Below are 27,299 nucleotides of genomic sequence, written 5' to 3'. Positions count from 1 at the left end.
AGTCCTGTTGTATCGATAACCTTTAACAATGAACCTCTGTGGTGCAGCGGTTAGAGTGCAGTACTGTAGGCTACTTATACCAACTGTCAGCTGCCTGCAGTTGGGCAGTTCAAATCTCACCAGGCTCAAGGTTGACTCAGCCTTCCATCCTTATGAGTGGGTAAAACTAGAACCCAAAATTGTTGGGGGCAATATGCTGACACTAAACAGCTTAGAGAGGGTTGTAAAGCAGGGGTGGGATTCAAATTTCATAACAACCGATTCTGTGGGCATGGCTTAATTTGTGGGTGTGGCTTGGTCATATGATTGGGTGGCTTGGTGCTCACATGGCTGGCTTGGTCACGTGACTGGCTGGGCGTGGCTTGGTGGTCATTTGACTGGGTGGATGTGACCAACTCTGAAGTCATTTGTGTGTGTGTTGCCTGTACGGGCCAGGAGGAAAAAAGCTCCAGTCTCTGTGCGAGGGTGGGGGGGAGGTTAGTTTTATAAAAGCCCAAGGAGAGGAAAACATAAAGTTGTGCCAAAGAAATCCCAGGTTGGGGGCAAGGAAAGAAAAGGAATCCCTGCTCTGAAAAGGGAGTACCTCCCAAGAAAACAAAGGAGTCAAAACCTTATTTACTCATACTTTTTAAAAAATTAATTTAACAGACATTAAAAAGCAATTTCAGTTTCACTTTCCCAGGTTCAAATCTCTTTGCAGATAACAGATAATCAGAGTTGATAGGTCATCTAGTCCAACCCCCAAAAAAAAGCAGGGAGATCCTACACCATTTCTGATAGATGGGAGCCCAATCTCTTCTTGAAAGTCTCAAGTGATGGCGCTCCCACAACTTCCAAGAGCAAATTGTTCCATTGGCAGATTGTTCTCATGTTTGCTTAACATATGTGATATATTAACCTATTTATACCCCTCTATGTTTTTAAGCACTAGGAATTCTCTATTTAACTAGATTTAAGAAAAGCACTTACATTAAGTTAGTGGCAATTTTCTATATCTCACAAGCAATGAATTAGCGTGGAATTATTTTATAACCATCAGACAAAAACTTTTGGTCTTTTTTTTTCATTCCATCTGTCTTCTGACACATCCTCATTCTTAGATTCCAAAGTGGTTTTCCTTTTCAGAAATTCTCCTGTGAGTTTCACCCTCAAATACCTTGTGGACTTCATCTACTCAGACACAGATGAGCCTTTAATAGTACAAAAACTACCCAAACCATTTTAGGCTAGCTAATCACTCTTTTCTGGATTATATTCAATACCCATCAGAACCAAATCTATTCTAACCAATGTAATACTTCTAATACTGCCGTCATCTCTATAACCATACATCTTCTTTCCATAATTTTGTCATATTTTATCTTGTATTGATAAAAACTGTCTTCTTATTACCAAAACAGAAGATATCTAGTACAGAATGTGTTTAAATATTCAGGGATGCAGGAATACATGAAGAGCTAATGAACAGAGCAAGGTTATCTCAAAACCTGTTTTGTATTTTGAACAAATGAATCCCATAAGGGAGTCTCCTGATCTTAGCCTATAGACTGGCTCATATTGAGATAGTTCTTCAGATAGCCTTGAAATTATTTGAAGTTTAACATCTTATATTGTTTTTGACAATCACTGTAAATTTTATAACATATCTAGCAATTTAACTGCTATATTTTAGTTAAATTTCTAGAGATTCAAATGCAGCACTACATATAACACATTGCATAGTCAGTCAATATGTAATTAAGGAATAGATGACTCCTGCTAAATCTTCTAACTTAGAAGTAGTTGCCACTAGGTGTAATTGTGCAATTGCATTCTTTTCCAGCAGTGTCACTTGAGAATCCAAACATTATTGAAAAGTAAAAAGTATTTCCAGACCATTCAAAGGGATTATATAATATATATTCACCTAGAATAGAGAATATCCCAATCCCTGATCATCATACTTATTGATTAGTTTATTTCTGCTTCAGTATTTTCTTCATTGGCTAAGTCAGAGGTGTCCAAACTTGGCAACTTTAAAACTTGTGGACTTCAGCTCCCTCAGCCATTCCTCAGCCATTTTTTGAAGTAGTAATGCATCTTCTGGAGATTTTAATAAAGGATGTCTTCTGCATCACTGAAATTGGTTCTTTGGGCTGTGAGATTGATATAATTGGCATAGAGAAATTTCCAAGAAATAATTTCAGGCAGGTCATGAATATACAAATTAAAAAAGAGCAGGGGGTAGCACTGATCCCTGTGGTACTCCATTATTCAATTTATGATATCTTCTATTGAATTCTGTGAAATAACCTGTTACTCAACATGTTGTCAATCAAGGCAATAGTATTATGACATGGTATTACTTTGGAGGAGAAGTCCTTGTCTCCAGAAGGTATCAGGCTGCCAAGAGGTTAAGAAAAACACAGACATTTTTCATTTTCCGTGGAATCCATTCTCCAAATAGAAAGTTAGTGCAAGGATTTTATCACTACAATCATATCTGGGGCAAAATCCAGCTTGTTCTCCTATGAGCTGCTCAGAACATCCAGTAATGGGAGTTGCTTCAGTCTCTGCATTCTTAGGCTGAGCTTGAATTAAGGAACACTCCTCCTCCTCGTGAGCTTGAATTAAGGAACACTCCTCCTCCTCGTGACTCTTCCAGGGCGTTCCCCAGTTTTTGCTCAGCCTCGTGCGAGACAGGCTGTTCTGTTCGTTGCTCCTTGGCCGAAACAGGAAAATTTCGATTTCAATCAGCTCTAGATTTTCTTCCAGGTTTGAATTATTCTCTCCTTAGCCCCTGCGCAATTGATTGAATTGGCATTCTTGCCACTAAAGGGAAGTGCAGTTTCGCCCCCAGGGGAGGCGAAGGGAGGGTCAGTAGCGATCCTCGCACTACCTCCCATAGCCAGAATCCCTCTCTCTCTTTCTGCCTGGACTCGTTGCCGCTCATTTTCTATCACTCTGTTTCACAGCGGCTTGTGTTTTATTGCTCCGATCCAGTCATACCGCGTTTCCCCCCCCCACCTTCAAACGGTGTTTTTATTGCGAAAGGAGAAAGCCTAGTCTCTCCTTCGCTGGCCACCTCTGCAGTCAGAGTTTTGGCTCCATTCAGTCAGGCGGGGAAACGCTGCTGAGAGGTGCGACGGGCCAGCAGCCGCCATTTGGGGAACCTTCTTTGTGGTGCATGCCATTTTGTTTTCTGCTAATTTGATGCTGTGAGGGGAAGTTATTCAAAGCAACAGGCCCCCGCCTGGCTTCTTTCAGAGTTATTCTTCCTGACTTCCTAAATTCTGCTTGTATTCAATTGGAACACTCGTTGGCTCTACCCCACAGCTCATTTCCAGTGGTGCAGCAGCTGTACCCAGGCCTTGTGTCAGCCTGTGCAGAGAAGCTGCTGAAGGCCCTAGCTTTAATATCCACCGGGCCTAGGCATTTTCAAAATTTGGCTAATTGGCTCTTTCCGTTATCCCAGGAGCAGGGATTCATTTACAGTAATTCAGATATCATTATCATCATAATATTGACTCCATATTTTAACAGTATAATATTTTAATATTAAAAATATTATCACTGAGGTACGACTCAATTGTTTTCTCCTTGGCTATATATACATATCTTACATAAGGATATATAAAAAGAAAGAAAGAAAGAAAGAAAGAAAGAAAGAAAGAAAGAAAGAAAGAAAGAAAGAAAACAAAAAAAATATATACCAAAAGGGGGATGTATATATTGATCAGGGCAACCATCCTTGCTGCAGATTGGGCCCTGGGCGTGTCAACCGCCTCATATTGATCTCTAACCTATTACATCTACATTTAAATCATTACAATGGCCGATGGTAACACCTCTAGAGGATCTTCCTTGAAGGCTAAGGCCAAAACCCACCACTTGCGCAAGCAGGCTAAGGAGACCTCCAAAGCGGCCCAGAGGGACGCCTTAAGGCGCCACAAGGCCCTGCAAAAAGAAATTGATAGGCGATCTAGAGAAGCACTCAAGGTGCCTCAGGTTCTTCTATCCTCCAGTCCCTCTACCTCTGCTCAACCTCCCCCCCGCCAGATGTTTCCTTTTCATCCAGGCACAGCTTGCCCTCAGGAACAACAGGCTCAGGTTCCTAGAACATTGGTCAGAAGGGCTCCAGAAGCCACCTTCACCCCAATAGCTGCTGGTCTCCGCCAAGAGGAGTCTCTCATTGAGGAGGTTCCGGAAAAGATAAGATCCTGGATGGAGTTGGCTATTCACCAAGGGATCGCAGCTGGCATCCAACAAGCCACCAGGCCCAGTCAGTATCCGGCGGGTTCTGACCAGGAATCTCACTCCGTGAGGTCCCTGCCCAGGACTGAACAACATCTGGCTCAGGTACCCTTGCATAGGCAGTCCCCCCTTCAAGGGTGGGAGGAGGAGGTGGAAGAGGGGGAGGAGGAATGTGATCAGTTCATGGGTCCAGATGACTTTGACTTGGGGTCTATGCACTACAGCGAGCCCCTATCAGAAATAGACCCTCTAGAAGACGAAATGTCTGAGGAGGAGGGGCTCATCCCTGACCAGCCCGCCTTTGCGGGCCTCTTTAGACCACAGCTATTCAAATCTTTATTGTTCAAGACTAAAAACATTTCAGGTCTAAGTAAGCAATCCCCCTCAGACCACCCTGCCCCTTCCACGGAGGGGCCTGAGGATCTCATTTTTAACCATCCCGTGATAGAGGCTGAGGTTATTCCAGCTCCACCTATCTTTGCAGACCTGGTGCAAAAGCAACTGGCGTCTGTAGTGGTTCCCCCAGCCTCCTCCAGCCATGACAAAAAAATACTTTAATTTGGATCCGGATTTCTCTAAATTGTTGAACACCCCCGAGGTCGACGAGCCCATTGTGGGCCTGGCATCCTCCTCGGCTCCGACTGATGCGTTAGAGGCCCTAAAACTGGAGGAGAAGCGGGCCGAGCTGGCCCTACGCAGGGCCCATCAGTCATACGCATGGGCCATCAGATCAGCTATGGCCGCATCTTTCTTTACAAGGTCATCAATTCAGTGGCTGCGCCAGCTCAAGCAACATGTCCCTGCTTCCAATATCAGGGCACACCAGGACATTGCTAAGCTCCCCGCCGCAGCTGAGTTTTCGGCAGACGCCACATACCACGCAGTCAAATTTCCTGCTAGGGCAATTACATTGCACATCCAAGCCCGCCGTCTGCTATGGCTCAGGCACTGGCAGGCGGATTTTAAGAACAAAGCCAAGCTGGCCTCCTCTCCCATAGTGGGGGACAAACTGTTTGGCCCATCCCTGGACCCCTTACTGATGGAAACCCGGAACAAAAAGAAATTCCTCCTTCCCTCACCCGAAGGTCAGACTTCAGGTCGTTGCAGCCCTTTCAGAGGGGGCTCCTTTCGGCCCTCCTATCAGGCCCCCTTCTCTCCCAGATATCAGAGGCCTCCCTCGTTCAGATCGGGTCAATCCCAGGATAGACTCGATTCGCGGGAAAGGAGCAGGAGGGGCAACCAATATAAAGACCTTTTCAGGGATCTGGAAGTAGGCCCTTCCGCCATCCGAGATAGGTTAAGGGACTCTCTTCCCATTGGTGGGCGTCTAAAGTCGTTCGCTAGTCAATGGGACTTTTCTACCTCTTACTCTTGGGTCAGGGATACCATTAGATTTGGCCTCGCCCTTGAGTTCCATTCCACTCCCCCAAACTTCTTTATGTCATCCTCCTTCCCCAGAGACCCGGTCAAACGCAACCTAATGGATTCCGCCATCCAGCATCTCCTTAGTATATTTGCCATACAACCTGTTCAGCCCGACCAACGAGGACGGGGCTTTTATTCTCACCTCTTCGTTGTCCCAAAACACTCGGGCGGATGGAGGGCTATCTTAGATCTAAAGCGACTTAATCGCTTTTTAACTTACCGCAAGTTCAAAATGCATGCCCTACAATCTATCCTGCTGGGTATCAGGCAAGGGGACGTTCTCACATCCATAGACTTGACAGAAGCATACCTACATATTGCCATTCGGCCTTCCCATACCAAATTCCTAAGATTCTGCTACAATAACACTTTGAGTACATGGCCCTTCCCTTTGGACTGGCCTCTGCCCCCAGGACTTTTACCAAGGTTCTGGCAGCACTGGCTGCCCATATCAGAAATACCCCCATCCGTCTCCAGTGTTATCTAGACGATATTTTGATTCAGTCCCCATCTATCGATCAAGCAGCGAAAGACACCCAGACCACCTTGACTTCCCTTCAAGAACATGAGTTTCTCATAAATTGGAAGAAGAGCCAATTATCTCCTTCTACCCAAATAACCCATCTGGGGGCAATTATCAACACAGTGGAAGGCAAGGTCTACCTTTCTTCAGAAAGGCTCCTTAGTATTCAGAAATTGGTTAGGGAGATCAGGCACCGCAGGAGGGTGGCCTTATTGGAATTGTCAAAACTATTGGGAAAAATGATTTCGTGCATTTCTATTGTTCCCTGGGCCCGCCTTCACACCAGATCCCTCCAGTGGTTCCTGCTCCCATACCAGAGATCTGGCAGAAGCAATTCCAAGCTCCTGGTCAGGGTTCCTCTCAAGGTCCTCACGTCCCTCCTCTGGTGGGCAAGACCAGCCATCAACAAGGGCTGTTTCTTCAAGGAACCTCAAAGGCTGACTATCACCATAGACGCCAGTCTATACGGATGGGGCGCCCACTTCCAGTCACTCACATCCCAGGGCAGATGGACTGCAATAGAACAATTGTGCAGTATAAATTGGTTGGAGCTTCACGCCGTTCTCCTGCCCTGCGCAGTTTCCTCCCCCAGGTACGTGGGCAACACATTCTCATTTTGACAGAGCCAAAGCGTGACAGCCAAAGCCCACATCAACAAACAAGGGGGCACACAATCAATCCAGCTAATGAGGGAAGCCAAGCGCCTCTGTCGCTGGGCAGAGATCAACCTTCTGTCCATCAAGGCAGAGCACATATCGGGGCTATCAAATACTCAAGCAGACTGGTTAAGCAGGGCCACCATAGACCAGTCAGAGTGGCGCCTCCACCCATCCCTGTTCAAGGAAGCAACAAGGATATTCGGGCAACCGGTGATAGACCTGTTCGCCTCCTTCCTCAATACCCAGCTCCCGAGATTCTTTTCAAGGTACCCATCCCAAGAGCGGAGAATCACAATGCACTCTGCTGCCCATGGCCCTCGGGACTCAGGGTCATTCAGAAGCTCTCCATGAAAAGGCGGAATTGCTCCTAGTGGCACCTCACTGGCCCAGACGACCGTGGTTTACGGACCTCTGCATTCTCTCGGTGGCTCCTCCCTGGAGGATCCCACCAGACAGGATCTCCCTTTCCCAGGGTCCCCTCCGCAGTGGTTCCAACTGACCTTCTGGAGGTTGAGCGGAGAAGTTTGAGGACAGAAAAACTCTCAAACAAGGTTATTGACACCATCCTAGCTGCCAGACGACCATCAACCATTCGAATTTATAATGCCATGGGCCATTTTCTGTCCATGGTGCAGCAAGCTTCAAATTAACCCAGTTTCCCCCTCCGTAGCACAAATTTTAGAATTTCTTCAGGAGGGACTAGACAAGGGGCTGTCTCCTAATGCACTGAAACGTCAGGTAGCTGCCCTGACATCAGTCCTTTCTGGCGAGGGTCTCAGTTCCCTCTCTCACCACACACTCATCCGGGCCTTCCTTAGAGGGGCCATCCACTTACACCCCCCCGGTGCACCGCTATCCCACCTGGGACTTCAATAAAGTTCTCCTCTGGCTCACCAAAGAACCTTTCGAACCTCTGAGGGAGACAGGCCTCCAGTTCCTGACGTATAAAGTGGTTTTCCTGGTAACCATTACATCCGCTCGGCGTATCTTGGAAATAGCAGCCTTGTCGGTCAGGCAAAACCTCTGTGTCTTCCACGCAGATAGGGTGATCCTTCAACCCGATCCCACCTTTTTACCCAAGGTCAGTTTGGCTTTCTATAGAGCCCAGGAGCTCATCCTTCCAAATTTTTGTCCCAGACCATCGCAGGAAAGGGAACAACAATGGCACAAACTCGATGTAAGGTGTGCTCTGCGAATCTACATCAAACGCACAAAGCCCTTCAGGAAATCAGAGGCCCTATTCCTTTCTTTCCAACCCAGAACACAAGGGCACAGGGTGTCACTTTCTACTATAGGTCTCTGGATTAGGGCAGCCATAGCCAAATCGTATCAGTCCCAGGCTCTACAGGTCCCCAAGGGCATAACAGCCCACTCCACTAGGACTGCGGCCACTTCGGCAGCCTGGGCCACCCAGGCACCAATAATCGAAATCTGCCGGGCAGCAACTTGGGCCTCACCTTCCCCTTTCATTCGGCACTATAAAATTGACGTATTCACCTCTGCAGAGGCTTCATTTGGCAGATGGGTCCTGCAGCGGGTTCTTAGGGACCCTAAGGAGATTCTGGACCAGACGGAGTCCCTCCCTTAGGACAGGCCAAGCTTTGGTATGTCCCATTACTGGATGCTCTGAGCAGCTCATAGGAGAAGGGGAGTTGGTACTCACCTGATACGCCCGTTCTCTTTGAGCTGTGAAGAGCATCCAGCCCCACCCTGTTTTTCCGTATGGTGGGGCCTCTCTCTCTCGGCCAAGGACCAAATTTTTAGGTGATAGGGATGGAAGCAACCTTTTTTTCCTCTTGCCTTCGCAAAACTGGGGAACCCTGTGGAGGAGTCACGTGGAGGAGGAGGAGCGTTCCTCAATTCAAGCTCAGCCTAAGAATGCAGAGACTGAAGCACCTCCCATTACTGGATGCTCTTCGCAGCTCAAAGAGAATGGGCATATCAGGTAAGTACCAATGCCCCTTCTATTTGGATTACAGATTCTACTGCTAGGGCTATTCTGTTTAACATAAGTCTTTCTACAAGTTTGTAGGTGACACAGAGAAGAGCAATTGGCCTGTAACTTTGTGGAAGGCTTGGATCCTTCCCTGGTTTCAAAATTGCAATAATTTTGCTCTTCTTGAATATAGGAGGCAGCCATCCTGAGTATAGTATGATACTAAAAAGGAGGCAAGTCAACATTTAGTTGCTGGTCCACAGTTCTGCAATAGCTTTAGGTATATTCCATCAAATCCTGCGGCGTTATCGTTTTGTAAAGAATCCAGACCCTTCTGCATTTCTTCTGGTGTAAATGGGCGCAAGTATAAAGCATTAATATAATACAGTACATTAAATAAGGATAAATAATTGCTGAAAGTCAAAATGTAATATTCTTCCCATTCTGATTAGAATTGGAATGGAATCAGGCCAGTATCAGACCACTTTCATTCATCTTACCAGAAATCACTGGACTACGGATTCCAACTGTAAGAAATCCATGAATTAATGAAAACATTAATGAAAACATTAATGAAAACATTAACCCAGAGTTAAATAAATAAGAGATAAGATTATATTTTGTTAAGAAAGAAACATAGAGATCAGGTTTTTTTTCTTTTATATTTGTTTATATGTGTCCATTCTGTTACATTTAAATCAGATGTTTCATGGCTGGGAGATCTAATATAGTAAACTAGATACGTTAACCCTGTGGTGGCTAATCTTTTTGGCTCTTCCGGTTTCCAGTGCTCCCACGTGTGCGATGTGCTCCGAGGAGCTGCTCTTCTGGTTTCTGGCGCTCCCGTGAAAACCAGCTACACGCTGGAACCCAGAAGAGCAATGGGCAATGGCTGGCATGCCTGGAGATATGGCTCTGCATGCCACTTCCAGCACACATGGCGTAGGTTCACCATCATGGCCTTAACCTATATACAATTTATAATTCATAAAAGCTAGTCATTCTGAATAGGGGCTTACAGGAATTATAGTTTAAAGAATTTAAGGTATGTTCAGAAAAGAGTGATTGCTTTCTTTCTAAAACTATGTAAAAAGGCCTGCAAACATGTTGAAAAATATTCACTTTTATTTAAAATACAGATGAACTGAGTATTTTTTACAAAATCTTTAAATATTTTCTTACAGCTGTTGGAGAATCAGAAAGTGATATCTACATGCGATTCATGAAGTCACATAAGTGTTACGATATTGTTCCAACAAGCTCAAAGCTTGTGGTTTTTGATACTACACTACAGGTGAGTTTCCGTTTGGGAGATTCCTTTCTTTGCACCTAGTTGCCTTATGTCTGTAATAAACGAAAAGAAAAAATTATAACAAATCTTATTAGAGATGACATTAGTTCATATTTGAATATGATGGAACCCTTTTCTACTGTAAGTTGCAAGCACAAGTTCGCTGTTGGCTAGATTATAAAATAGCATAAATCTTGAGAAAGTGCAAAAATTTCTTAACCTACTTCCAGTTCAAATTCCATCAAATTGCCCAGAACAGCATGGTCTAGTAGGCAGTTCACTATCATCCAGAGGGAAACAGCACATGTTGTACACTAAGCTTTGTCTTATTTCGGTACTGATAAGCTCAATTTATGACCATTTGTTCAGCAATCATTCAGAATTATGCTAGCACTGAATGAATGGGTACTTATGACCAGTCCTTGGAGTTCTAGCCCTCCCAGCACCTCAATCACCTGTTATGGGATTGCATTTTGAGTGCTAGTAACTGGCTCACTTTTATGGTTAGCATGGTTCACAATTAGGTGATATCCATTGCAATCTTCCCTGACAGCATCCCCAGAAGCTGACAGGGAAATTTGCAAGTCCCTGGGAGAAGTCTCCCCCACCTGCACTCCCTCCCCTGTCATTATGCCTCTTCAGCAAATCTCACGAACCTCAGATAATCAGAATATGTTTGCACGTTGTACCATTGATTCCTATCCCTTTTTTTGAAAGATTTTGTAATAACCTAAGTTTGTACTATATGCTGCTGTTTGATTGTTATGAAGAGGCCCCTGCCTGCCTTGCTGAAGGGCTGTGCTGAATCTGACATTTCCCCAACATTTTGAAATGAGAGTTCCTGATAATATTTTTGTATGGCATTTGGTGAGTGAGTGAGTGAGTGAGTGTGTGTGTGTGTGTGTGTGTGTGTGTGTGAATATAAATGGTACTTATGAGTATTATCCTAAAACCAATAAAGATAAAGGTTTCCCTATCCAGTGCTCATCTCTCTTTCTTGGCCAAGGGAGCCAGCGTTGTCCCAAGACATTTTTCATGTAGCTATAAAGAATTGGGCTGTCATCTCTCTTGGATGCCATCTAGTGGTGTATTTCTCTGAAGATTTGAAGAATTGAAACTTGAGAAATCAGTTTATTGAGTTGAGTCTCAGCATATATACAGTTGCAATCATTGAAAAGAGTGGAAGCTGCCCCATAAAATCTATAATGAACTGACTTGTTTAAAAGATAATTCTGTGAGGTGAGGAAACGAACAACCAGAACTTCCCTAAAAGCAGCTGCTGGATATATAATTCCTTTTCTATAATACAATAAATAAATAAATAAATTCAAGAGCAAAGTTCTTCCAATTTATATTCATTTTGTGCATGAAAAGGCAGTCTGCGTTTTCTTGGTTTTCTGGTCAACCAGTCCATTTTAAAAGTGGGGGAGGGGCTGGGGAAGCCAGGAATCCATCTCCCTTGTAGTTAGAGTATCACTGGAGGCAAACAAGTTGAGTAGGTAGTCTTCAGCCAGTTTCAGATACAGAGTTATGGAGCTCAACAGATGGTAATCTTTCTGCTGCAGGAAACAGCTTTATGGATGATACCTTAAAATATTTTATTATGAATTTAGAAATCAGGGCCAGTGGTTAGCATTTACACTTACTTCAGGGTAAAGATGGCTTTAAAATTGACAGTAGTTCCCATCGTTTTTATTTTAGGTTGCCCAATCTGTAATTTTAATATAGGTTCAAATTGGGTAATATAAATTCCATTTTAAACTTGTCCAAAAAATGAGAAATGACCAGAGAAAACCAAGATTACAAATAATGTTGCTTGGAAACGCCATTAAATTCATTTTAACAGTGTGGTTATTGAACATTATATACTTCTCATTTGTAAGGATCCTAATTCTTCAGACAAAAATCTGATAATTTTGAAATAGACATGTAACATATGCTATTATTTTCCTTATAAAGCTTTCTTCTTGAATACTGCTTGTCATAATAAATTGCTATGGTGATAAATGAATTTTTTAGTACTGATTAACAACAAAAGTAGCTGTGGTTTTTCCCCTATTTTTTCTGAAATATATAATTTAATAGCAGATTTATTATAAAATAAGCAATTATGACTTTGAATCTTGCAGATGAGAAAGGAAGGCAAAAATTACATGATCATTTCTCCTATGAGCTGCTCAGAGCATCCAGTAGTGGGAGGTGCTTCAGTCTCTGCATTGTTAGGCTGAGCTTGAATTGAGGAACGCTCCTCCTCCTCCACGTGATTCCTCTAGTGTGTTCCCCAGTTTTAGCTCAGCCTCGTGCAAAGCAGGCAGTGCTTTAGCTTGCTCCTTGGCCGAAACACAACTTCGATTCAAAGACTTCTAATTTTGATTATCTCTTCAGGTTTGATTCGTTTATTCTCTCCTTAGCCTCTGCGCAATTCTTTCAATTTATCTAACTTGGGAAAGACGCCATTGCGCCCCCAAGGAGGGCAGCAGGAGGCTCCGTAGCAGCTTCACGCAACCTCCCCATAGCCAAAAAAGTGCCTCTGCCTCTTTAAAAGCCGCTACGTTCTGTTCTGCTTTTCTGGCAATCTCGCTGTTCTAGCAGCTGGTATTTTATCGTTGAAAGTCGTATCTCTGTTTCCCCCCCACCTCAAATGCCGTTTTTAAGTTAATTAGGTTAATCTCTCCCTTCTCTCACCATCTCCATACTTGGAGTTTCGGTTTCGATTTCCCCGAAGGGAAGAGGCCACTGAGCAGTACCAAAGCTATCTGTTACTGGCGGACGCCATTTTGGAGCACAAAAAAGTGGCATAGGCCTTCGCTCTTCAACTTCCCTGCACTGTGGGTGGAACTTGACTCAACATAGCAGGGTTCCCATAGGATCTGCTGAGTCTTTTAACCTCCATTCTCTCTGGCAATTTGTAATTGAGGTTACTTTTTTATCCCTGAATCTTGTTGGCATAATCCCCACAGCTATCCTCAGCGGCACAGCAGCAGGCACCTAGGCTGTGTCAGCCTGTGCAAGTAAGCTGCTGTAGGCCCCATTTTCATTTCTACCCGGGCCTCAGGCATATCGAAATTTGGCTGATTGGTTGACTCTCTCTCAAAAATTGTGTTGCAAGTATACTGTGGCTCCTGGAGCACTAGTGCAACAATTATACCAGCTTCATTGTGGTATAATTTTCAAGCAACACTTCAATATTAGTATTAATTTACAATAGTAATACTAATAATTTTAATAATGTAAGCATTAATTATAATAATAATTATTATTATATATTCTGTACAGTATAATATTGTAATTCGTTACATTATTATCACTGAGATACGACCCCTCTATTTGGATATATACATATAGCCATAAAAAAGGGGGGGACGGATGTTAAGAATTATCAGGGCAACCATCTTGACTCAGACTGGACCCTGGGCGTGTCAACCGCATCATATTGTCTTTTTCTACCCTATTACTATAATATATAATTTATAAGAATGGCAGATGGCAACACCTCTAAAGGCCCTTCATTGAAGGCAAAAGCCAAAACCCATCATTTGCGCAAGCAGGCTAAAGAGACCAAAGCCCCTCAAAGGGACGCCTTAAGGCGCCACAAGGCCCTCCAAAAAGAAATTGATAGGTGCACCAGGGAAGCCCTCCCGGTGCCTCAGGCTTTACCATCCTCTAGTCCTTCTACCTCTGCTCAACACCCCCCCTCCTCTAGATCTTCCCCTCTCACCCAGGCGCAGCTTGCCCTTGCAAGGCCAACATGCTCAGACTCCCGGAACGCCAGCTAGAAGGGTGGCAGAAGCCACCTTCACCCCCACAGCCTCTGGCCTTCGCCAAGAGGGTTCCCCCATTGAGGAGGTTCCGGAGAGACTAAGGACCTGGATGGAGTTGGCCATCTGCCAAGGGATCGCAGACGGAATCCAGCAAGTAACCAGGTCTAGTCATTATCTGGTGGCTCCTGACCTCGAGTCTCAGTCACTAAGATCCCTGCCCAGGTCGGATCACCACCAGGTATACTTGCAGAGGGAGACCTCCTTCCAAGGCCGTGAGGAGGAGGAGGAGGACGAGGGAGAAATGGGCTAGTTCATGGAGGCAGATGAACTCTAAATGGGGTCCATGCAGGATAGTGAGCCCCTATCAGAGGCAGACCACTTGGAAGGGGAAATGTCTGAGGACGAGGGGCTCATCCCTGACCAGCCCGCCTTTGCGGGTTAATTCAGACCACACCTATTCAAATCTCTGTTATTCAAGTCCAAGAACATCTCAGGCCTAAGAACCCAATCACCAGGCGACACCCCCGCAACCTCAACAGAAGGTCCAGCGGACCTAATCTTTAACCACCCTGTAGTTGAGGCTGAGGTTATACTGGTCCCACCCATTTTTTCTGATTTAGTGCAAAAGCAGCTGGCCTCTGCAGCGGTACACCTGGTCCCATCTGGTCACGATAAAAAACTCTTTAACTTAGACTCAGGATTTTCAAAGTTGCTGAATACCCCGGAGGTAGACGAGCCCATAGTGGGCCGAGCATCCTCCTTAACTCCCACTGAGGCGTTAGAGGCCCTAAAGCCTGAGGAAAAGCGGGCCGAGTTAGCCCTGCGCAGGGCACACCAGTCAGATGCTTGGGCCATCAGATCGGCTACGGCCGCGTCTTTTTTCACGAGAGCATCCATTTGTTGGCTTCGCCAACTGCAGCAACACGTACCCACAACTAACATCAGGGCACACCAGGACATCGCGAAAATTACGGCTGCGGCCGAGTTTTCCGCTGATGCCACTTACCACTCAGTTAAGTTTTCCTCTCGGGCAATCACATCACACATCACTGCCCGCCGCTTACTTTGGCTGAGACACTGGCAGGCAGATTTTAAAAATAAAGCAAATCTGGCCTCTTCCCCCCTTGTAGGAGATAAGCTGTTTGGTCCCTCCCTGGACCCCTTACTTATGGAGACCCACAACAAAAAAAAGTTTCTTCCTTCCCTGATAAGAAAATCAGACTTCAGAACCCCACAGCCCTTTCGGAGAAGCTCATTTCGGCCCTTCTATCAGGCCCCTTTCTCCCCCAGGTATCAGAGGCCTCCTTCCTTCAGGTCAGCTCAACCCCAGAATAGAGCTGATTCAGGAGACAGGAGTAGAAGGGGCAGTCAATACAAGAGGCCCTTTCGAGGGACAGGAAGCAGGCCCTTCCGACGACCAAGATAGGTCAAGGGAGACTCTCCCCATTGGTGGTCGCCTTAAGTTGTTTGCGAGTCAATGGGACTCTTCTACCTCTGGCGCTTGGATCAGAGACACCATTAGATTTGGTCTTGCCCTTGAGTTTCACCCCCCCCCATTTCTTTGTCATGCCCCTCCTCCAGAGACCCGATCAAGCGCAATCTAATGGATTCCACAATCCAACACTTCCTAAACATAAAAGCCACCCAACCGGTTCCGTATGAACCAAGAGAGCGGGGTTTTTACTCTCACCTCTTTGTTGTTCCAAAACACTCAGGGAGGTGAAGAGCAATTTTGGATTTAAAAAGGCTTAACCGCTTTCTAATTTATCGTAAATTCAAAATGCATACCCTACAATCAATATTGCTGGGCATCAGACATGGGGATGTGCTCACATCCATTGACTTGATGGAGGTGTATCTACATATCGCTATTCGGCCTTCCCATTTTAAGTTTCTAAGGTTCTGTTACAACAATAACCACTTTGAATACGTGGCCCTTCCCTTTGGATTAGCCTCCGCGCCCAGAACCTTTACCAAGGTCCTCGCAGCTCTCGCTGCCCATCTCAGGAATATACCCATTCGTCTTCAGTGTTACCTGGACATCTTAATCCTGTCCCCCTCTAATCCCCAAGCAGCGAGGGACACCCAGGCTACTTTAGCTTCTCTCCAAGAGCATGGTTTTCTCATAAATTGGAAAATGAGTCAATTATCCCCATCGACTCGAATTACTCATTTGGGGGCAGTTATCGACACATTGGAAGGCAAAGTCTATCTGTCTTCAGATAGACTGCTTAGCATCCAAAAATCCGTTCGGGAGATTAGGTGCTCTAGAGGAGCGTCCTTACTAGATCTCCCTAAACTATTAGGAAAAATGATATCATGCATTTCTATTATTCCCTGGGCCCGTCTACACTCTAGATCCCTCCAGTGGTTCCTGCTTCCGTACCAGAGATCCGGCAGAAGCAACTCCAAACGCATGGTCAGGGTACCTCCCAAGGTCCTCATGTCCCTACTTTGGTGGGCCAAACCGGTCATCAACAAGGGCTGCCTCTTCAAGGAGCCTCAAAGGATTACTATCACCACAGATGCCAGCTTATTTGGATGGGGCGCCCACCTTCAGTCACTCACATCCCAGGGCAGATGGTCCGCAATAGAACAGTCGTGCAGCATAAACTGGCTGGAGCTTCATGCTGTTTTCCTTGCCCTCCGCAGCTTCCTTCCGCAGGTACGAGATCAACACATCCTCATCCTAACAGACAATGTGACAGCCAAAGCTCACATAAACAAGCAAGGGCGCACAAATCCATACAATTGATGAGGAAGCCAAGCGTCTATGTCGCTGGGTGGAGAACAATCTTCTTTCTATCAAGGCAGAGCACATTTCCGCCTGTCAAGCACACAAGCAGATTGGCTAAGCAGGGCTACCATAGACCAGTCAGAGTGGCAATTCCACCCGTCGCTGTTCAAAGAAGCAGCAAGGATATTTGGACAACCAGTGGTGTACCTATTCGCCTCCCCTCTCAATGCTCAGATCTCCAGATTTGTCTCAAGATACCCATCCCACGGGCGGAGAATTACAACGCCTCTCTGCTGCCCATGGCCAAGGGGGCTCTTGTTCCCCCACTAGCACTGGTGGCCAGGGTCATCCAGAAATTATTACAAGAGAAAGCGGAATTATTCCTAGTGGCACCTCACTGGCCCAGGCGACCATGGTTTACAGATCTTCGCAGCCTCTCGGTAGCCCCTCCTTGGAGGATTCCATCAGACAAGATCTCACTATCTCAGGGGCCCCTCCTTCATCCTGACCCTCAATGGTTTCAATTGACCGTCTGGAGGTTGAGCAGAGCAGATTGAAGAGCGAGAAGCTCTCCAACAAAGTCATTAGCACCATTCTAGCTGCCAGGCGACCCTCAGCCATCCGTATTTACAATGCCACATGGTCCATTTTCTGCAGATGGTGTAGTAAATCTCAAATAGACCTTACTTCATCTTCTGTAGCTCGGATTTTAGAATTTCTGCAGGAGGGACTTGATAAGGGGCTATCCCCTAATACCCTGAAGAGGCAGGTAGCAGCGCTAACATCAGTTATTTCCTGCCAAGGTTTCAGCTCCCTCTCTCATCACCCTCGCATACGTTCCTTCCTTAGAGGGGCTACCAATCTAAGCCCCCCGGCAGTACACTGCTACCCCACCTGGGACCTTAACAAGGTCCTCCTGTCTTTCACCAAAGAACCGTTCGAGCCATTGAGGGAGTCAAGTCTCCAATTTTTGACATATAAGGTAGTTTTCCTGGTGGCCATCACCTCCGCTCGTCGCATATCGGAAATCGCAGCCTTGTCAGTCAGACAAGATCTCTGCGTTTTCATGCCGATCGGGTGATTCTCTGTCCCAATCCCTCATTTATGCCTAGGGTCAACTCAGCTTTCCATAGAGCACAGGAGCTCATCCTTCCAAACTTCTGTCCCAGGCCTTCACAAGAGAAGGAAAGGCAATGGCACAAGCTTGAAGTTAGGCGCACTCTGCAAACGTACATCAGGCGCACTCAGCCCTTCAGAAAATCGGAAGCCTTATTTGTTTCCTTTCAGCCCAAGACACAGGGTCACAAGGTGTCTCCATCCACCATAGGCCGTTGGATAAGAGCAACAATAGCTAGATCATATCAGGCTCAAGCCCTGCAGGTGCCTAGAGGCATAACTGCTCACTCAACTAGGAGTGCTGCGACCTCGGTGGCTTGGGCCACTCAGATACCAATAACTGAAATCTGCCGGGCAGTGACTTGGGCCTCCCCATCACCCTTCATTAGACACTACAAAATTGATGTGTTTGCCTCTGCGGGGGCTCATTTGGCAGACGGGTTCTGCAACGGGTTCTTAGGGACCCTGAGGAGATTCCGAACCAGACGGAGTCCCTCCCGTAGGACAGGCCAAGCTTTGGTATGTCCCACTACTGGATGCTCTGAGCATCTCATAGGAGAAGGGGCGTTGGTACTTACCTGGTACGCCCACTCTCTTTGAGCTGTGAAGAGCATCCAGCCCCACCCTTTTCTTCCGTCTGGTGGGCTCTTGTTTTTGCCAGTGAACTTTTTTTAAGTAGTAGGGATGAGAGCACTTATTCCTCTCGTCTTCGCAAAACTGGGGAATGCTACGGAGGAGTCACGTGGAGGAGGAGGAGCGTTCCTTAATTCAAGCTCAGCCTAACAATGCAGTGACTGAGACACCTCCCCCTACTGGATGCTCTTCACAGCTCAAAGAGAACGTATCAGGTAAGTACCAACGCCCCTTCTCCTACATACATCCTGATGTATTTAATTTCTGCCTCATTTTTTCAGTTTTCATTTAGATATTTATTTCCAAATAGCTCCCTTTAAGATAATTTCTTGCTGTGTTTTTCTTTTTTCAGGTAAAGAAAGCTTTCTTTGCTTTAGTGGCAAATGGTGTTCGAGCAGCTCCACTGTGGGAGAGTAAAAAACAAAGCTTTGTAGGTAGGATGATATTTGTTTGTATGAAATTATAGAAAAATACCATGAATGGGTTTTTTTTCCTTCTGCTTTTTTACTTCTTCTATACTAAAAATATGGCTTCGAGTATATGCAGAAACTCAATTTAATGATCTCCCATTCAGCAGATTTTGGATACAATGGACCAGATTTCTATCTTGGTATGTCTCCAAAATAATGGACAAATCTGATATAACTGAAGTAGTTCAGATGAAACTACATTTGTATTAATGTTAGGTCATCCATTCTGATTTGCATCATTTTGGCATGCTGTTATTAAGCAATTGATGTGAATTATGAAATTCGTGTAATGATGCAATTGTTGCAATTCATATAATTGTTGATTAAGTGGACACTTGAGAGTAATAGACTCACCTCCTCCCCATCCGTGTATTAAATCAATATTTCTTTGCAATGGGAAAACATGGTTTTCTGCTAAATGACAAGCCCATGTGAGAAAGCATTGGAAACTTCCAGTTTTAAATATACAGACATTTGTAAGTGATACCTGAATTTGTGTATGATTTCTTTATATTCTTGCATTTGTACTATGGTATAATATGTGGTACATAGTCTATTTGACCATTAAATAGATTTTAGACTACACACTACAGCGGGGGTGTAAAACCCAGGGCCTGTGGGCCAGATGTGGCCCACAATGTGGTCGGATCCAGCCTGCGGGGCAGTCCTGCTGTACTCAGTGCAAAGAGGAAAGATCAGGTCAGCCTGGCTTCGGCTCAGTCCACCCAGTATGAAGAGGAAAGATCAAGCCAGCCTGGCTTTGGCCCAGTCTACCCAAAGCAAAAAGGAAACAGGTCAGCAGTTTGAGAAGTGGTATCAAGTTGGCCACGTCCATCCAATTGGCCACTCCTGCCCAGTTGGCCACACCCACCCAGTCTGCCACACCTGCCCGCCCCCCTGGAATCAACCACAGCCGTGATGGGGCCCTCAATGAAATTGAATTGGACACCCCTGCACTACAATATAAAGGGAACTATATTTAATTCAGAAGTAAAACTTCCCAATCTCCTTGTACTCATGACAGAAGAAAGGACAATGGAATAAGTAAATATTAAGCACAAGGCTTCCTGCAGATCATACAAATAATGAAAAACTAGGACTAGCTATCATATCTGACAATTTCAGTCACAGAATGAAGAAAAGAATGCAAGCGTATGAAAGATTTCTCATGAATGTTTGCATCTTGATGCTGACCATTTTAAACAATGGGATTAATATTTTGGATCAGGTCTGGAAAACATAAGATAGCATTAACTTTTAGAACTTAGTTCTGAACAAAGATTGTATATCATTTTTTGAGTACAACTAGAAGAGTGCTTAAAGATTATCTTTGGCTGTGTTTAAGAAATATGAGCAGTTTTTCTTACACATAAAACTAGTTGCATTTCAAAGGAAATGTGTTTTAGCTGTATCCAATTAGGTATCTGCTTTTTATTTTTTTATTCTGATTGAAGACTGCAACTTACTATTCTAAATAGGACTTCCAAAATCAAGGATATAGCTATAATTTATTTTTAGCCGATCTCCCTTAAAATTTCAGTATCGGAGGCTATTTACATGAAGCATTAAATTTAATTCTGGCATTTCAGAAAACAAGTTTAGAACTTATATACATTTTATTCCTTTAATATGCTAAGATGGAAATCTTAATATGCAAAGAATAGTGGGGAACTCTTATGTAACAGTCAAATTTTAGTTTAGCTGAAAAACAGTTCTAGCTCTTTAGTGGATAAAATATTAACACTTTAAATTTTGTGGAGTAATTATGATATCACAACTCTTAATGTGACTTGTGAAGAATAAACATTACTGTGTTTATGCATATTTCCAGGACTTCACTTCTTACATTTACCAGTAAATCTGTAAAGTTTAACGATGTTAAAAACAAATTGGAAAACTGGATTAAATGTGCTTTTTCTTTGCCTTGTTACAGGAATGTTAACTATTACAGATTTCATTAATATACTGCATAGATACTACAAGTCTCCAATGGTAGGTGCCACCTCATAATTACAGCTTTTACAAATAAAACAGGATGCCTGAAATAAAAGTATTAATATAATAGTGGTTAAAAGTAATGGTTAAGAGAAAGAATGCCATTCTGGCTTGGTGGAATTTTCCAACTTCTCTGTAATCTGTAGGTGTAAAACTGAACAGGGATTTGCCTGCCTTATTTTTTTCAATAATATTATGGCTGATTATTGCCAAATGAAAAGAAAAATGCCCATTCCCTAGATGGCAGTAATGCTTAACAATAATTGGCCCAGAAAAATGTAAAAAACCCTTTGATGTTTTGGGAAATATACAAACAATGGAACAGATCTAGTGTAATTGGTTAGTATTCAACTCCAGAAATTTAATTTAGCTGTGTAGCTTAAATAGCTACGTAGATAATTAGTGGACTTTGAGTAAATGAATAACTCTCAACCTAGTGTACTCATAAGCCAATTTACAACAATTAGCTGTTTACAGTGCAGCTTAACAGTATAGCAACATTATATCAAAATCTAATACTCTGAAGTTTCCATATGAAGGTGTCTGGAGAGAGGGAATAGCTTGTAGGTAAACAAGTATCACTATATAAACCCCACCTTTTATATACTTGCATGCCATGTTGCAACACAAGTATAAAAGGGAAGAGCTAATGTTATGATATGATGCATATTTCAATTTGAGACATCACAATAGTTAGGAAGACATCAATGTTTCTGTGTAGGCTTTGCATCCAGCCTGAAATTAGTTATTCCTAATATTTGAATATAGTAGTTGTATTTGAACCTGCCAATAATTGAAAATGAAATATTTCTCTCTTATACATACCGTTCAAATGCACATATCTGATGCTTGATCTGTTTCTCTGTTCAGTCATGTATCTGGCATATTGTTAGAACCACATACATTTGCATAGGTTATTTTTTGGACATGGCAGTTTCTGGAGACAATAAGAAAAGAGAAAAAAGAGCTGGAATAGATAAAAATGTGGCAAAAGAAAGCAAAGGTAGTACCAATAATAATAGGTATCTTGGATGCAATCCCAAAACAACTGGAGCACTCCTTGAAGATCATCAGCAAAAAGTTGCTTAACTCAAAGCAGCTTACATCATGCTATGATACCTCTAACACCATCAAACATCAACATCTGCATACCCGAGGTCTTTGGAAAGGACTTGATTGGTGGATAAAATACCAAATCTGGTCTGAATCTGCCTGATTGTGCGATTGAACCATCATAGTGAATGTTCAGTGAATGTTGTGTTGAGGGAAAACCACTAAAATTTATTTTCATATCATTAGTCTTTATTCCTGATTTTTTTTACTGTTTTAAAAATTTGAATTTGAGACAATGGAAATAGTCAAGATTCTTTTTTCACTTGGAAGTTTACACAATAGTTTTAAAAGTGGACATAGCTAAAGTGATACACAGAGCCAGCTGAAGCAAATGTGATATTTAATCTTTCTAAAATAAACAATCCTGTTTCTTCTATGGAAATTAATTCTGCCTGCCGATTTGTAACACAGATATCCCTTGCCATTGGCATTTATGATCTCAGAGATGTAGAGGAAAGGAAAACCAACTTAAAAAGTTGCTGGCATTTGGAAATCTAAATGTTACAGTCTGGTTAGTTAAGAAACAGATTGTCCTCCCACAATAATTCTGTTCATCCTGTCTTCAAATCCCAAATGTACAATTACTGCATTTGCTTATCTTCTTTACTTCCTAACAGTAGCATCTGCACTTATTTTGTCTCGTACAGCAGTACATTCAACTACAATTGCTCACAGTCATAAGTAGGAAATAATCAATATATACATCAAGTAAAGAAAAGTGAATCAAGCTGCAGACTACTGATTAACCAGGACTGCCAAAGTACTAATGTAGTAAATGGGATCAGTGGTAAGATTCAAATAATTTAAGAACTGCTTCGCCCAGTGTCAAGTTGGCCATCATGGAAAGCGTGGACCATCCTCCAACTCCACTGCACATGCAGGAAGAGTCTCCCGCATAGGCCAACCTGACCTTGGGCGAACCAGTTGTTAAATTACCTCCACTCCCCCTTCCCCCACTGTCAAAATGAATCAACTCTGTCCTTTTAACACAGAAGGAAAAAGATATCGAGAGGATGCACTAGTATATGAAGGGGGTGAAAAAAAACAAAACTAAAATGGCAACCGCAAGAGGGACTGAAACAGATAAGGAAGGGAAGTAGTGACTAAAGAAAAAAAAGAATGTGTTCATTAAAGGAGGCACGATTATTGTTAGGCAAGTTTCTTTAAAAGGTGGAGGATGACAGAGACCTGAGAAAGGCAGAGCAAGACGGAAAGGAAAAGCTAGCAGGAGGCGAGAGGAGGGAGCTAATCCATCCAAGCAGGAGGAAATGGAGGGGCAAGTGAAAGCAAGGAAAAGAATGGTGGATGGAGGGAGGCAGGATCAAAAAGACTCCCACCTCCTCAGTGAGACCTCTGGCAGGCCGTTCACTCCGCCCCCTCCCCTGCTTCTCTTTGTCCACTGCAGCCTCTTTGGTGCAGAGCTATCTGCTCTTTCTCCCTACTCAGGGAGGAAAGACGCTGGGAGGGGTCACTCACCTCCTTGACTAAGCCAGGAGCCACTCCCTTGACGGCGTGGATGAGGGAAGGAGGAGGAACAGGGAGAAGAAGGAGGGAAAGAGGCCTCTTTCCCTCACACTGGATGCTCCATTGCCCATTTTCTCCATTGCAGCACAGCGCTACACGGAGCTTGCCTTACCCACCACTGCCCAGGTGCCCTCGCTCCCCCAAGCATTTCTTTGGCTACCTGATTTTCAGCTTTCTCTGTCACATTTCTCGTCGTCATTGTGTGCAGGGGACAAAGTTTGTGGGACAAAAAAAAGTTCAATCAATTCCAACTTCTCATGAAAAAAGAGATCTTGTGAAGTTGGAATTGATTGATTGAACTTTTTTTTAGTCCCATAAATTTTTGTTACCCTGTACACAATGGTGAGAAACGCGACAGAGAAATGAGACGGAGCTGGAAATGAAATAGTCAGAAAAATGCTTGGAGGGGAAGCAAGAGCATCTGGGCACCAGGTGGGGTGGGATTCAGATTTCTTAACAACCGGTTCTGTGGGTGGCCTAATATGTGGGTGTGGCTTGGTCATGTGACTGGGTGGGCATGGCTTGTGTGTAAATATTATAAATATTTATGTAAATATTGATTTTTTTTTTAATAAAAAAGAGCAACTTTTACCCAAAAGCAGGCAAAGCAGGCAGGCAGATTGAATTGCTCATAGAATCACAGATTCACTTAGAGATCTATCTATATGCAGTCGGCTACCTGAGTCTGTCATATAAAATTTGCTTGCAAGCAAACTCATAAAATTAACTTACAACACACAATGTATATTGTGTGTATATTGAATTTTTTATTTTAAAAAAGAGCAACTTTTACCCAAAAGTAGGCAAGCAGATTGAATTGCTCACAGAATCACAGATTAATATAGAGATCTATCTATCTGTAATCGGCTACCTAAATCTGCACTGAAAAACTTCAGTCCTAAGGAAGGTTTGGCTCTGCTTTTAGATTAGCTAGAAAGCAAGAAATCCAAAGATTCCCTGCTTTCTAGTTAATCTAAATCTCCCAGCACAGCAGAACAGCTGATGGTTGGGGGAAAAAAAGGAAAAATAGCAACTTACCAAACCAGGCAAGTTGGGTGGCTCGCATGCCAGGTAAGGAGTAAGTGGGCAGGGAAAGTGGGGGGGCAGCCAGTGGAGCGATTTGCCGGTTCTCTGAACTGCATCGTGTGTGCAGTGTTTGCAAGAAACCATCAGCTGTGCTGCCTAGACAGCTGACAAGCACTGTTCTCGGGTGCGCAGCATTTGAAAATCCTCTTGTTTCTTGCTTTTTCAACCTCAGCTGTGCTGTGCAAAGCAGGTGAGGAGAGGAAAGCAGGGAATAAAGGAAATCCTAGAGCCCGGGCAGGTGGGTGAGCCAAACACCGAACTGGTTCAGTGTCAGCTGCTCTTTGCAGCTACAGGTTTTATAGAACCAGGCCGAGCCGGTAGCATCCCACCCCTGGTGCCTGTTGCTGAAATGGGCCTGTCTCTCTCCAGCAGTTGCTCAGGCTCACCAGAGGGAAGACCGGCATCTACCAGCATTCAAACTCAGTGACATTTCATGTCTGGCCAGAAAGGGGCAGCTGGCATGGGCGCTGCAGATAGGACACTTGCCTCCCTGACTCTCTTGCACTCCGCTGGCGCTTTGGCCCTGGGCTGCTTCCTTACATGCAGGCCCTGCCCCTGCCACCTGAGACAGTTTTCGCCTGAGTGAAGTGATTGAAGGTTTCCGTCATTCCCCTCTTGGACTTTTGGGAGGGTTTTTTCCCCACCTGGAAGGAAGTTGAATGAAAACCAGACGTGTTCCAGAAAACACAGATTTTCTGCAACACATCTAACCGGTTTGTTGAACCCCACAAAAAATTAGCTACTGGTCCTAATGAACTGGTGTGAACGGGCTGAATCCCACCCACTGAATGGATGAAGAATTTCCTTCATGTGTATTCCCCAGAGACTGGCACCGGTGGAATTTCCTTTAAACACACACATGTGCCGTGATCCTGAGTTGACTGCTTCTTTCATGTTTGCAGGATTGAATGATATATTACTGCACTGCTCATCTCACCCTAGTTTTGATGGTCTTATCCTAGATCCATTGTGTAAATAATAATTACACTAACTTAGTCAGTGCAGTGCACCATCTTACTGTGGATTCCATGCACCATTCTTTTGCTATAGTATTGCTGAAGTTGTTATCATTAATTTGGAATGAGGTGACTTTCTCACAACAGTGAACAGAGCATTTTTTTTACTCAAATGCAGGCATATTCCTTTCACTGCTGAGCATATTTGAGTGAATAGTATCTGTAGACTTTCAAGTATGAATAGAAAACTCAAGGGGGGGGGGCTGTCAACAAAACAGATCTCTTGCTTGTCTGCAGCTGTATGTGCAGATGCCCCAGAGCTGGCCCTGCTGTACAATATCAAGGTTGCCAACTCTAGCAAAGTTCCTTTCACCAAGGAGAAGATGGAATTGGTGGAAACTTAAACAGGTATTATTGTCTCAAAAGTTGGAAAAATTTGCTTTAGGCTGCCACGTTTTGCCAAGTGTTGGGCAGTGGCAGGTGCTAGTCAATTGTTTTCTTTGAGGACCCATGGACAATAAAGATACAGTAAGTAAGGAAGTTTTAAGCTCTATTCTTAACTTTAGCAGAGAGATAACAGAAGCTTAAAAGCAAATATACCAATCAAAATTATAAATAGCACATCCTTTTTCAACTCTTAGGAGCCCTAGGGAAACAATAGCAGAAAAATCCCAAGATTACTTAAGTTGGCACCTGTTGACATCTCATGTGCTATAAGTTTGCATGATGAAAGATCAGATCATGGGATCATGTAGAAAAGGTCATGAGAACCTGGTACCAGGTATAAACGATTAAGCTCCTGGTCTGGTGCCAGTGACAATAGATCCTGGTATTGCCCTTGGAATCGGGAACTTCAACACAGGCTTGAAGGTGGATATTGTGTGTCTAGTATATCTTGAGATTTCTCCATTATGCCATAGGGTACTTGAAGGGAGAACTTTGACCTGGCCTGGGGGTTTGGTCATTTGGGGGTCTTTCCACTGTTTTTCCATTGGGGCTCCTGACAGTTGATGAAAGGTTTTTTTGTGCTCTTATGTTTCTGTTTAAATTTATCTTGGGTTAATTAAGAAAACTGTGATAAAGTTAACTGTAGCAGTACCTTTTTTTTGGAATAGCCTTCTTCCTGAGATCTGGATGGCTTCTTTCCAATTGGTCTTCTGAAAGCCTGCATATACTCAGCTTGTTGGCCCGGCCTTTAGTGGGAGCTTAGTATGCCTGTTGTTATATGAAATACCTTGATTATAGTGTGATCATTATTTTTAATAGAATCAAACTTTTATTAATATGTTATTTACCAACTATTAATTTGTTTAAAAATGATAAATATAACAGGAAAAAGAGGTTGGGAGGATAGATCAAAGGGATAGAGAAGTTAAAGAAGTTAAAAAGTGACAAAAATATAGTAAGCCCCCCAAAATGACTTGATTTTCTTCTGTATGGATACAAATATATAGTAAGGTAATCTCTTATTCTAAAATAAAACAAACATAAAAAGCTGATATAAAAGTACACCAATTAAACAATCAAAATAAAATTATAATTGTATAATAACATAACCTTTTATTCTAAGTTTAAACCTAAACATGCACAAAGATACCTATCTCTAATAATAAAAATAAGCAATATTTCTAATGGCAGATTCAATTGCTGAATCCTAAAATCAATTTTTCATTTTTAATCTCTTTTTAAAATGTCTTCATATATTGCTTATTAGCTACCCAGAATTGTTTAAGATGAGCGCTGATATAACTTCTCCAAAATAAATGAATAAATATTATGCAGCAACAGAATATTCTGTATATGCATCTAGTAGATATGAAGCCCTTGTGATGTTAAATACT

The 27,299-nt window shown here is 43.6% G+C and overlaps 1 protein-coding gene across 6 annotated transcripts in view; it reads left to right on the top strand.

Annotated features, from left to right (window-relative positions):
* PRKAG2 (protein kinase AMP-activated non-catalytic subunit gamma 2) overlaps window positions 1-27,299 on the top strand; it is a 271,216-nt gene that overhangs the window by 227,822 nt on the left and 16,095 nt on the right. For all 6 annotated transcript variants that reach the window (XM_087916094.1, XM_026719904.2, XM_087916093.1 and 3 more), the window contains 3 exons: window positions 9,961-10,070; window positions 18,667-18,748; window positions 20,718-20,776. In XM_087916094.1, the coding sequence (XP_087772220.1) occupies window positions 9,961-10,070; window positions 18,667-18,748; window positions 20,718-20,776 (251 nt within the window). The remainder of the gene's footprint in view (window positions 1-9,960; window positions 10,071-18,666; window positions 18,749-20,717; window positions 20,777-27,299) is intronic.

This window comes from Pseudonaja textilis, chromosome Z (genome assembly GCF_049901715.1).
Source record: "Pseudonaja textilis isolate UNSWEBS1 chromosome Z, rPseTex1.2, whole genome shotgun sequence".
Taxonomy (NCBI): domain Eukaryota; kingdom Metazoa; phylum Chordata; class Lepidosauria; order Squamata; family Elapidae; genus Pseudonaja; species Pseudonaja textilis.
This window is presented reverse-complemented; position numbering and strand designations above follow the sequence as displayed.